Raw genomic sequence first — 13049 nt, 5'->3', positions numbered from 1 at the left:
ACTGGAATTACGTTACATTTCTCAATTGGACACTGAGAGACCAAAACAATACACCCTAAGGTTAAGCTAGATTTAAGCTTATAGGTATATTTAGGTTAAGCGTTAAGGTAGATTTGTACTTCCTTTTCATGATAATGGAAGAGATATTCTAAATGTATGACTAGGATCTCTTTGAATGGTATGCAGGTGGAAAAAGTAACAATTTTGCAAAAGTGTCAAGTAAAAAGGTTTTCAATATACAAAATGTCATCACCTAGGGAAGTAGGATACTATTTGTGTCAGTGGTGTGAACCAATGTTATTAAAACCCCAGATATGCAGCTGTCTTTTCTCTGACATTTAAGTCCTCTCTAACCACTTATTTAAAATCAAGATAGGACCATCATGTGTTTAAAAAAGTCCATAGATTGTTTAATACAACATACCATATTCTCAACAATTCAACATCAACAAAATTTTGTTAATTAAAAAAAAATCTGCATATTACCTTTATTGCACAGAACAATTTGAATGTATTTTCCATAGATTTATTTTTTAGTACCTTTTTTTTTAGTAAAAAGTTGGCTTGGACTACATAGTCAATATAGTCCAGGGTGAAAAAAAAAAAAAAAAGGAATAACAGAAATGGAAAACAGAATCCCGGGCTCACTCGGGACTAAAAAAGGCTAGGTACAGTAGCCACACTTTGAACAAAGAGAGCATTCATATTCAGCAAGATGGAAAACCATGAGCCATATCCAGTGTTTTTTTTTTCCTTTATGCAAAACGGATTACACCAAAGCTGCTTCAGATTGCTCCATGGGTGAAACCATCTGTGTCACTCCAACCATCTGCATATTCTGTCCATACTTCCAGCCCATTACTCTGTCGCTGTCTGTAATGTCATCCATCATAAATAACTTAGCCTTTATCCTCACACACGTTTGTAAAGCCCAGCTGTCCACGGTGTGTACTTTGAAAGGTAAGGCTGTAACCTCAGATTTTATATGCAGGTCAACTGGCGAGCATAATAAGCGCAGTTCTTTTCCCCCCCTGACAAACACCGCACATTTCTTGGGGGATAGCAAACCTGTTAATGATCCTGGAACTGAATATTTCCATGGCTTTGATGGGGGGTTGGTGGGGGGGATGGGGGCATCGGCATAAATAAATAATTGATTTCATAAAACAACCAAGAAACATAATCAACAATGAAATCAATATTCTACAGCTTGAGGAGCACATTGTATCCAAAAACATGAGCACCACAGTCTGATTTCTCACAATCTTGTTGAGCACAAAATAATACCATTACATAACAGTTTTTGAAATGTGATTAAAAAAAGTCTGGGATAAGCGCACATCACATCAAGGTGCCAATACAAACCATTCTGTTTGATGGAGGAGCCAGGGGGATAGATGCTGTGTTTATTTTCGGAACAGAGCATCATATCAACTACATCCCACATTCCCTTCTGTATCATCCCCTCAATCCATCTGTGCACTGTGTGGCTTCCATCTGAAAATTAGGGATGAATGACACTGATACTGATATCATTTACTGGGCTCATAAAGCTCTATCCAAGCATTTCCCCAAAAGCTAAAATCCCATATAAAGAGCCACACTTACCAACAGGCTTCTCTACTTTTCAACACTAAATATTCTTGTTTTAATCTTTCTAAAAATGCAATATTCTCAGATAGGTTTTTTTTCTTTTTACAGTGCATTACTGCCAATTGGTATCAATATTGTGAACTCTACCGAAGTATCCCTATATCACTGAATCTATTTTTTTAGCACTTACATTTAAATATCATTCATTATTTTAGGTCACTTAATGACCAATGTAAACTATGTAAGAGTACCATTTACTGAAATTTCTCGGTCATTAAATGACAAAGAATTAGCTGCTGTGACATTCAAATTAAGTGTTGTTTTTGATGATAAAATGATGCTGTGTATGCTATGCTATGTATGTCTGCTCATTTGCGGGGCCTATTTTGTCAACCAATTGTATCATGTATTGTGACACAGATTTACATTGAATGGATTACAGAACAATTATCACTGTTGGAAAGCAAAAGAAGACCATATGTGGCATTCACATTATAACACTGATGTATCGATGATGTACTTGAAATGCATCAATGTTGTATAAATGTGCTCATCAACCCATACAAATGGTATTCATAACTTGATCTAACCCTGGAAAATAAAAAAACAACACAAAATAAAAAATACAGACATGAAACGACAATGGCCAAAATATGATCTGCCCCTCCAATCTGGTGGCGAAGAAGTGTTTTTCTTTTCTACTATATTTTTCCCATTATAAATCCACAGGAATATGAACTGCTTATGACAAATCTGACTTTCAATGAATGCCCTCACAGGCCTTGTTAAAACCATCAATGCCCTGTAGCACTGGATGTGCTTTTATTCCTTCTCACTTGTGAAAGTCATGATCTGCCCTTCTCTCTAGTGCATCAGGCAGGAAAAAAAAAACATTTTACTCTATGTTAACAGACCAGGATCCACAGGTTTGTAAGAGAGAAAAGAAAATGTCTTCTTTTCCATTTGTCTTATTTTTCAGTTCAAAATTCATAAATTCCACAGCTCCCTTAGATCATTTTCATGTTAAACTTGCGAGGAGCATCCACCTGGCTGCTGCTCATGCCAGCGTCTGATTTCCGTGGCACATACTCGATCTCGATGTTGTGCTTAGTGTTGCCTTTACCTCTGCTCCATAGGAAAAGCAGTACCAGGCAAAACAAGACAACGCCAAGAAAAGAGATGAAGCCCATGGTGGTGGCAATGATCAATGTCTTTATATCAAAGGGGAAAGGAACATTGGCTCTTGTACCATTAGAACCATTTTCTGTGGGCTGGTTGGAGATGAAGGCAAAAGTCTTGTTGGGTTGGTGTGGCCAGTCAGGTGAGTAGCTGTGAATGTGCAGGTGAGCAAGAGAGGTGTCATTTCCACCAGCATTGCTAGCTATACAAACATATGTACCATTGTCCTGGATCTGAGCATAGCGCACCTCAAGGGTACCATCTGGCAACACAGAGAGCCTTCCAATGGTCTTGGTGGTGATAAACTTTTTCTGTGGTGATAGCCACATTATGACAGGAGCGGGATCTCCATCTGCTTGGCAAGCAAAATGAACAATGGCTCCCTCATCAACAAATTTCTGCTGGGGTTTGCGATCCCTAATCCTAGACTTGCGACACGTGAAGTAGTTAGGCTGCAGAACATCTGGGAAGTCCTTAAACTCTTTGCCTTGGACAAACTCAGGGGAGGCACAGGTGGGCTGCTGTCTGTTGAAGTTCAGTCTCCAGCGCCGTCTGAAAACCCATAACAGTCGGCAGTCACAGGCCAGGGGATTATCATACAGAGCAAGGGTTTCCAGGTTTCCAACTGAGTGGAAAGCAGACTCCTCCAAAGTGGTTAAAGAGTTTCCAGATACATTTAGAATCTTCAGGTAGTTTAGGCCACGGAAAGAGTAGGGCTCAATCATTGCCAATCTGCCCCCAACAAGGTGAAATTCCTGCAGACGCAGAAGATCATGGAGCTTATTCCCCTCAATGGTGTGAATAGGGTTATAGGACAGATTAAGAAAGCGCAAATAAACCAAGTGCCTCAGGGCTACATAAGGAATTGTGGTCAGGTTGGCATTAGCTATGGTCAGAGAAGTGAGATTTAATCCATACAAGCAATTTGGGGTCATGGTATCCAAATATGGCCAATTGGCTATTTCCAATACTTTAAGTCGATAGAGACGTTTAAAGGAGTAATCCCGTATAACATTGATATTGAGGAGGCGTAGCCTGAGAGTGACCAAACTGTGGAGGTGGGTAAAAGCCTCTGTTGGCACAGAGGATAAGTTGCACTTCTCAAGACTCAGGTGCTCAAGGCTACTTAGACCATGAAAAGCCCGATGGGAGATAAAAACCAGATCGTTATCACCCACCTCTAAAGACCGGAGGTTGTACAAATCCTGGAACATGTAGTCCAGCAGGATCACAATTTTGTTCTCACTTATGTCCAGTTGTGTGAGATTGCTCAGGCCAGTGAACACACCGAGCTGGATCAGCTTAAGCTTGTTGCTACGCAGTCCCAATGTCCGCAAGCCGTAAAGATTGTTGAAGGCTCCGGGTTCAATTGTGGAAATTGTGTTTTCACTGAGCTCCAGGTGTTCAAGGTTTGGAAAGGTAGAAAACTCGTCTGGGTTGATGGTTCTTATACGGTTCTTGCTGAGGTCCAGCAGTTTTGTCTCTGCAGGAATGCCCTCAGGAACTGTCATGAGCTTCTTGCGGTGGCACATAACAGAGCGCTCTTGAACATTGCACTCACAGCGGGATGGACAGCCTGTGGTGGAGCCAGACAGCACAGTGCCCAGCATCAGGATCAGAATGGGCTGCCAGCAAACCACCAGGTAGCTGTGCCCAGTCGCTTCCCTGGCCACCATCTTATCGGTTACCTGCGTAGACAACAAGAGAAAACATTTAGTTGGAAAATGAAACCTACAAAACTGACACGCTAAGCATTTAGGCTTTCCCATGTTTTGCAAATGTTCTGCTTCTTTAGATAGTTGGAAATCAATGCAGGTAGAAGAACATTAAAATGCATCATCCCAAACATCAACAGTAAAACTTAAATCAGGTTGTATGGCATACGCTGCTGTTCCCTGGTCAATTTGGCAACTTCACATCAAAAACTGAAAACTGGGACATCAGTGTGAAATCAATGCAAGAATAAAGCTCAGTTAAAATACATAGTTTAGTAACTGTGTTCACTTTCAGCCAGATGGTAAGTTCAACAATTGTAAGTGCTAAAAGGAAGTAATTATTGTGTGACACAGTTCCGAACAGAACAGAGGAATATGAAGCGTGTTGCAATATTCATGACACAGACTCAAGATGAATAGAAGTGGGTGGTTACAAGGAATAAGGTATGTGCTTGCATAACTGAGTGTGCTGACACTTTTGAATTCTGCATCATTCAGTCTCTGCACAGAGTTTTAAAGGCTGTTTTCAATGCAAGTAGCTGCTGTATATGCACAGCATTCTATCATACAGAGTCTTGACATAAAAAGGGCAGATCCTTGCTTGAAAAGCAAAAAATATGTATTATCCACATGCATCTTGCACAAAAACCTCATTGTGTGTGCTGCAGAAAGCTGAATACCATAGGATTCCCATAGGATCCCTTGTGGACAATCAATCAGTCTGAGCAATCTTTCAGATAAAGAGTGAAGGGGCACAGCTTCAAGAGGAATTAAAACCATTTTTCAGATGGTAATCCAATTCATGCTTTGTGATAGACACATATGCTGAGCTAAAGTATGGTTTGTTCGGGTACCATCTCTTCCTTTCCTCCTCTCATTTCTTCCAACCTCCAGTCTGGTTTTTCTGTTTGAGTGTAAAAAAAAAAAGGACAGTAGGGGTGTAGCAGCAGTAGCAGCAGGAGGACGCAATCTAAGATGGATGGTGGCGAGTTTGATGTATGTGCTGTGGCTGACACTCAGCTCACGCAATCTTTTAGGATAAAATATAGACCATACACTAGCAGGTAATTGGATGCTGAGAGATAAATATAGGGCTTTAGAGCAAAAGAAGTCCCACAATATTTAATTTCAATGCCATTTGTTAGCAAGCCTCCACCCTTCCCTCTAACAATGCAATTAACAAATGATCATTTCATCTTAGATTTCCAGTTGTATGCAAAAAGTGATTGTGGCCCCATTTTCATTCAAGAGTGGATGAACATGACGGCAGTATTCATACTATCATTTGCAGATACTGGAATATGACCTGTTTGATGTTGTCCAGAACTACTACTACTTAAGGTTCAAATGCAGAATTGTAATGGTTGCTTAAAATATGTTATTTACAACAATCAAACACATGCAGTTGGATTGTAATGTTCTGACATGATGAAATGTGGGAGGGAAAAAAAATCACAGAAACAAAATCCTTCACATCTAATTAGGCCTCATTGAGGCTTGTCTCTTGGAGACTCTTATCTATGTGTGATGGCTGTCAAAAAACATAGAATTCTGCCAGTGGTATGCAGTTTCAGCTCATGCTCTAAATTTGTCCCCACAGTTGATTGCTCCCTGGTCACGTGGCGATTTTTCCTGATTCACACAAGGTTTGTGAAAGAAGATAGTGCACACTTTTGTGCTTTCGGCACATTTTATTGACCATATTACTTGTGACAGATTGAGACTGTAGAGAATAGTGTGGTGGCGGGGGGGAATCTGTGATATTATGGTTGACAGTTAATTACGGGGGTGACATGTTACCACCATTGTGGACACCACTAATAACTTATTCCCACCCAATAGACAACTGGACATCAGACTCATCAAAAAAGGGGTTTTATGGGTAAGATTTACTGAACTCAATTTCATGTTATTCCCTTTGAGGTCAAAGATCAGATTGGGGATTTGATGATACCATCTGTAATCAAGTGAAACCAAGTGATTTCCAAACAGGCGTGGATGTTGGCAAGTATATCTGAGATCAGAGACCTGCACTCAAGCCTGCTGTGCTTCTCACCGCCTCCAGACATACTTAGTCATTCTTACTCCTTAACCCACATTGATCAAGCCAGTGCTGAGCACGATGAGATGAAATGCTGTGGGACTAAGACACCTTAGGAGAAGGAGTGGCCTTATCACCAGCTCAATTCCATCTGTCCCCGTCTATCATGTGGCCATCGCGTATTGGATATCAGTCAATGAGATGCTATTATGTCCAACTCTATTACCAGTGACACTGAAACCCAATCAGGAAAGTGATCAAATCATAATCCCCAGCTGGTAAAGCTCCATGACTGCAACTTCAGCATGTTATGGATGTCACTCGGGGTTCTTAATGATTTCTTGCACTCCTTTACACAGGGTCGAAATCCCCACGACATGACAAAGCACTTGATTACTCAGTCAAACTACATCTGAATATTTTTCAAGGCCCATTAAAAAGAGAGAATGTTACTAAAGCTTTTACAGCCATTTCTTCAAAATGTGCACCCATGTTTCTTTCATTACAGAGTAGCTTCAACATTTATTGCGCATGGCTTCTGCAGCAAATATGCAGGTGGAAAAAAAACAGTAATGACAGGGACACATTAAGATGAAGAATGCCATCCACGGGGTAAACATTTGCAGCTTTGTTTTGTTAATGATCCGGTCTTATCATCCTCTCTCAGGCATGTAGTCTGAATGCAGTTCTTCATTCCCATCAGCACTCCAGTGGGCTCCCAGAGAATTACATTAATTGAGGTGGAGTGAGAAGGGGCGCGCTTCCCAAAGAATTGAATGTGGCTGAGGGAAAAAAATAAGACAACGGAGCTCAATAAATGAGGACCTGCACGTCCAAGACCAGTAATGACTGGATCAATGAATGCTGAGATTAATGCATTTATAACAGAATCCACGGGGACAATGAAGATGTTGCCTCATATTAGGAAGTGTATTGTGCTCTGTGCTCTTTTTACAATGAAGTGTTGTACAAGTAGCCATCTCATCAGTCCATGTACAATCTTAATTGAACGGTGAAGAGAGTTTTTTTTTATTTCCCCTGATACAAACAGCTGTCTGTGGTGGATAAATGTCACACCTCATTTTACTCTCATTGGTCAACTGCGGTTATGTTAAATGGGTTATATAAATACACTTGACTTGACTTGATGTATTTTCTGCAGTTTCTGTTGGAAGTGCTTCTTTGTACCACCACAATTCATAAAAGCGGGGATGTTATGTTTAATGTATTAATAAACATAAAGGACCATTTCCAAAACATTGAAACCCAACCTCATGGCCAATGTGGAAACTGAGAAATGTCTTTATTTTTGGAAAATTGCCGCCTCACTTGACTGTGATGCTGACAACATGGTTCAAAGATGTGGAGACCAGGTCTTATTAACCACCCTGTTGGATCACTTGAACTGAGGGGACCAGTTTCTGTAACGTTGAAAGTGGAATATTTGGCCATTCTTATAATGTAGGACTTCAGCTGCTCAACAGTTCAGGGTGTCCTCTGTTTCATATTACACTCCGCAATGCTCCAACTATTTTCAATGGTTTTTCTGGTTTGAATGTTTAGAAAATCATAATTTCTAAAAGTGGCATTCAACATTACATCCCAGCTATTAAATAATTGAGGTTGTGTACATGGTTTAAGTTTAAGTACAGAACTAAAGAATCTTTTAAGAATCTGCTCGAGTTATGGAGTACAGTGTGACATAAAGTATAATAGTATAAGACCGTTGTCATGATTGTAAAATCAAAGGATGATCGAAAGCAGAATTTTCCTTCGTTCTCTATCTCTGATCAAGCCCTGAGTGTGGTAGATAAAGTCAAATATCTGGGACATATTATCAGGAATGACTTGAGTGATGATGATGATGTGCAGCGTCAGTGCTGCAAACTGTATGCTCAAACTAATATGCTGGCACGTAAATTTTCAATGTGCTCAGACAAAGTTAAAACTGAGCTGTTCAGAGCTTACTGTACTCCCCTATATACTGCCCACTTGTGGTGCAATTATAGTAAAGCTAAAAAAAAAAGCTGCAGGTGGCATATAATGATGCATTCAGAATATTTCTGAAGCGACCAAAATGGACGGGTTCAAGTCAGATGTTTGTTTTTAATAATGTGAGCAAATTTCATGCTCTGCTGAGAAATTGTATGTTCAAATTTATGTGTAGATTAAATAAATAATGTCATTATAATGTCACTGACCCAGCCCAGTCTTAGCGACACAAGGTATTCCTCGTGTTCCTGGAAACACTGGTGTAAATGTGTCTTTGTATTGTAATCACATGTAGTGATGACACCCCTTTGTTAATGTCCTGTATTTATATATCTGTGCTTTTTTATAACGATATGGACCTATGGGTCTGAAATAAAGTATAAAGTAAAGTAATAGATAAAGCCACCACTTCTGTATAACCCTGAGTCAGAAATACATTTCTCGAAAGCTACTACAGGTTCACAGTAATTAAACCCTGTAGCTCTACTTTAAACAGGTTTTACTACTTGTATTAAGTTGTTTAATTGTTTCTTTCCACATGTAGCCTTTGTAGAAAACATGCTATCACCACTCTTAATCGTGTCCCATGTGTCTGAATGAGGCTGTCAGCCTTCATTAACTTCATCACAGTAGGTACAATCAAGTGTACACAGGGAGGGCTATTGTTAAGACTTTACTGTTTGCCCAAAGCTTTGGTTTACCTGTCACACGACATCATTCCTGAGCCTCATTAAATACCATACTTAAATACCTGTAAGCTGTTAGGAAATCCATGTGATGATGCTGACGTTATCTGCAGTACAAAGTGTTGAAAGCCTTTTAAACCCACTCCTCTCCAAACTTCTTAGTCAGCAGCCTGGCTAATCCTGATTGGGCATGAGCTGCACAATTGTATTTAATGTGCTATTTGCATTATGACCATAGTCAATACTTCAATTTGAATTAAGCAGACACCACTATTGCCGATATCTTCCTTGTCAAAGTGTAGCAATTTTCTTTGGGCAGATTGTCCATCTTGGAATCAATTTGAAATCCAAGTTTCTTAAATGTCTTGACATTTTAAAGTAATTTTAATAGTGAATGTGAAGAGATACATGAAAAGACACCTCATTCTTAAGGTGTTTACTGGTAAAAGTCTTCACAGTAAGTAGCAGCTCTGAGTTATGGCACAGAGCATGTATATCGACAGCCATACTTTGGATATATCCATCTTAACCAGGATTGCGTGACCTTTAGCTCCCATAGTAAGATCACTTTCACAGTGCTATAATGTCGCCCAGCTGAATTTGCAAAGAAAGGTTACTCTTGTGTCATTGAGAAGCTAAGCTGCCTGGTGGGATTGCTGGCTGGAACCGGGGCCTGTGAAATGGCAGGGCTTAAATGTAAGCTGACGCCCAACAGATGGACAGCAAAGCCCTAATCCGGGCGAAGAAGCTGGTCGGTGCAACAAGGTGCAGAATTCCAACAGTGGCCAGCTGTTGTCCTTATGAAAACTTTGCCATGAAACCTGTCGACATGTCCCTCCTGAACTTCACCTACTAAAAAGGTCATTTTCTGTCTCTACCTCCTGAACTTCACCTCCTCAAGGGGTCGTTGACGGATTCTGTGCAGGTGCTGTCCTTACTGATACAGCTTAGAACACAGATCTTGTGAGTTAACAAAGAGGGCATCAAGAGTGATTTCCCTTAAGCATGCCCCAAATGGATGGAAACTAGAACAGGCGTGCTTCTAATATTTTGTCAAGACTATTTAAGGGGAACACAAAATATTTGGAACACTGCTCTTTGTATATCTCTGTGTTTTTCCCTTTAGTCTCTCTTTTATTTATTTAGCTAATCAGGCAGTTTACATAGATTTTGTTTTTTGTGTGAGCCCTCTAGTAAGGTTTTTGTGTGAATTTAGCAAGTGGAAGGGTGGAAGGGTGGGGGGTGGGGGGGGGGGGGGGGGGTGGTGGTTACGTACAAATCATTTCCAAGGAATGGAAAGTGATTGGTGGTTGTCATGCACGCAGTGTAGCTGTTTCATGCTCTTTATGTTCTTTACCACTTACATCTGAGTATACTGTGAAAATGTCCAATAACACATCACACTGATATAAAGGCAAACAAATTCAGGATCTTTTCTGACTCACTTGTTGTCTGTCATTTTTACATCATCATCATCATCATTACATCATGTTCCCCCTCCGGTCCAATAGGGGAAGTCTCCCGCTGTGAGGTGCATATGTGAACAGGCAACTCAGGAAGTTTTCATGGGCAGCCTGTCCTGATCATTTTTAAACATTTTCAGGAGTGCATGAGTGAAAAGGGCCTTTGTTTTCATATGATAAAACTAGTAAATTGAGGATTGATATCAAATTCAAACAATTCAAACAAAACAATTCAGATCTAAAACTGATTTATTGTCATGAATCATGACTTGAAACAAAGCTTGAAATATTCAGTTAAATAGCTAAATCAAGTACTTTTTTTTGTGATATTGAATATTTTGGATGCAGAGGAAGCAGTTGGTCCAAATTGATATTGTTATTCCGCCATTATTTAAGGGTCCTTGAGCCTTTAGAGATTGAATCCCTGAGTCTTTTGGGCGTGTTGACCCTTCACTCTGACCTTACTGAGTGATGTGGGTGGAAGTGCAGAAAAATCAATTATGTGTATTATCGTTGTTGTTATGGTCACAGGTTAAAAGGCACTGTTGTATGAATTTTGTGTGTTTTTCTTTCATTTTTACCTTACCTGCAAATATTAAAATGCACAAATTGGACATAAATCCTCCATTTTCCCTTCCTGAGGGTTATGTTTACTAGCAGTGTGAGTTCCTAAATGAAACCAACAAACTGCAAGTGATTATGCCTGATATTTCCAAATGGGTACAGAGTTCAGCAGTTTAGTAATTCTGGTTGTTAAAACTCTGAAAAATCATGTTTAATTCCATGCAAACTCAACCAGGCTCCTAATGTGGCCTTTTTTAAAAAACAGGAGGTTGGTTGCCAAGCCAGAGGGAGAATGTATCTCTATGTGATTGTATCCATCATTATTTAGCTCATTAGCCTCATCTCTCCAGCTCTGTTCTGAGAATCACCATTAATTGGTGCTTCTAAGGAGTTTTGTTTCCAAAGAGAAACGGCCTCAAGAAAGTCAGACTGTTCTAAAGAGAACCCACAATTTTGGAAGAACTCCGATCCAAACTCACTAATGAGGAGCCAAACTCCTCTTACATCCAAAAGAAAAGAAATCAGTGCCTGCCAATACTTCATGCAGAAGAAAAATACAAAAATCATTAAGTCCTGATCAGAAGGAGATTAGATTGACATTCAAGTTCTAATGATGTTGATGTAGTTTGTAATTTGACAAACATGCAAACAGTTTTATATTTAAGCACCTCTTCAACAAGTAGTATTGACAGTATAATCCTTCACTGTTTAAAATGAAAACTGTATAGTGAAGTTATTTTTAGAACCACTATGGTATGGCACCTCAACTAAGTATGAGCGGCATTATAACAAGAAAAACACATATCCACAAAAAGGATAGCTACACAGGTGGACACATTCACATCCATCCATCCATCCATCCATACATACATACATACATACAATCATACATCCAACCATCCATCCATACATCCATACATCCCCATCTAAAGACATACTAATGTACCTGTATCACGAAGGAGAGACCACAGGTAAGCTTTCTCAAACTAAAGATAACTACTATAACAATATCTCTTTTAAATAGAGCTCAGAAACTCACACTAATATCTCTGCAGATATGACCTTGATCACCTTTCTTCAAAGAGCTTAACAATATTGGATGAAGTTGCTTTGAGCTTGGTTTTAACAAATGTTAAGATTATTTTTTGTTATGCATTAGTGTTTTTTTATGGCCTCCCAAGTATATAAGCATAAAACGTGGTCTTTCATATTAGCAATTAAAAAAAGTAATCACCAAAAACAGATGCTTCAGTAATGACATGTGCAGGGGGCGCTCCACTGGGTGCGAGCCAGCAGCCTACCTGTTCAATGACTCAGTAGGCTGTGAAACTGAATTGCCCTTCTGAGATTAATAAAGTCGTCTGAATCTAAAGATACTTATCGATGCAATCTTTGTTCTTTTGTGTAGTTCACATTTTTTAATAACCAAAACCCAGCAGCTTGTGATTTTGTGAGACCCTGCATGTATAATGGGAACACCTGTGCTACTGGCTTAATGCTAACGTCAATAATAGAGGATAAAGTAATACAACAGCAGGGTTAAATACGGATCTTTCACAGGTACACTGTCCCTGTGCCATGTTCCCAAACAATAGTAGCCTGCCAACAGTTGCTGATCCGTACTACAGACAAAGAACAGCTGATTTGATGTTATCAGCTTTGTAGGTCTTAAAGCAAAGCATTGTACGGATTGAAATTCTGCCCTGATAATGGCGCTAGAGGAAACGTCAGAGGATCACCCACCCCAAACCTTAAAATTGTGGACAATTGTGCAGATATTAAATACTGTACAACACTAGTGAAAACCATTTCCATT

At 39.6% G+C, this 13049-nt stretch overlaps 1 protein-coding gene across 2 annotated transcripts in view; it reads right to left on the bottom strand.

Annotated features, from left to right (window-relative positions):
* Positions 1 to 386: 386 nt before the first annotated feature.
* lingo1a (leucine rich repeat and Ig domain containing 1a) overlaps positions 387 to 13049 on the bottom strand; it is a 146457-nt gene continuing 133794 nt past the window's right edge. For both annotated transcript variants that reach the window (XM_020660682.3, XM_020660677.3), the window contains one exon: positions 387 to 4460. In XM_020660682.3, coding sequence (XP_020516338.1) covers positions 2601 to 4448 — 1848 coding nt within the window. In that variant the 5' untranslated portion in view covers positions 4449 to 4460 and the 3' untranslated portion in view covers positions 387 to 2600. The remainder of the gene's footprint in view (positions 4461 to 13049) is intronic.

Source organism: Labrus bergylta, chromosome 7 (genome assembly GCF_963930695.1).
Source record: "Labrus bergylta chromosome 7, fLabBer1.1, whole genome shotgun sequence".
Lineage (NCBI taxonomy): Eukaryota > Metazoa > Chordata > Actinopteri > Labriformes > Labridae > Labrus > Labrus bergylta.
Note: the sequence above shows the minus strand (reverse complement) of the source record. Positions and strands in the feature narration are given on the sequence as shown.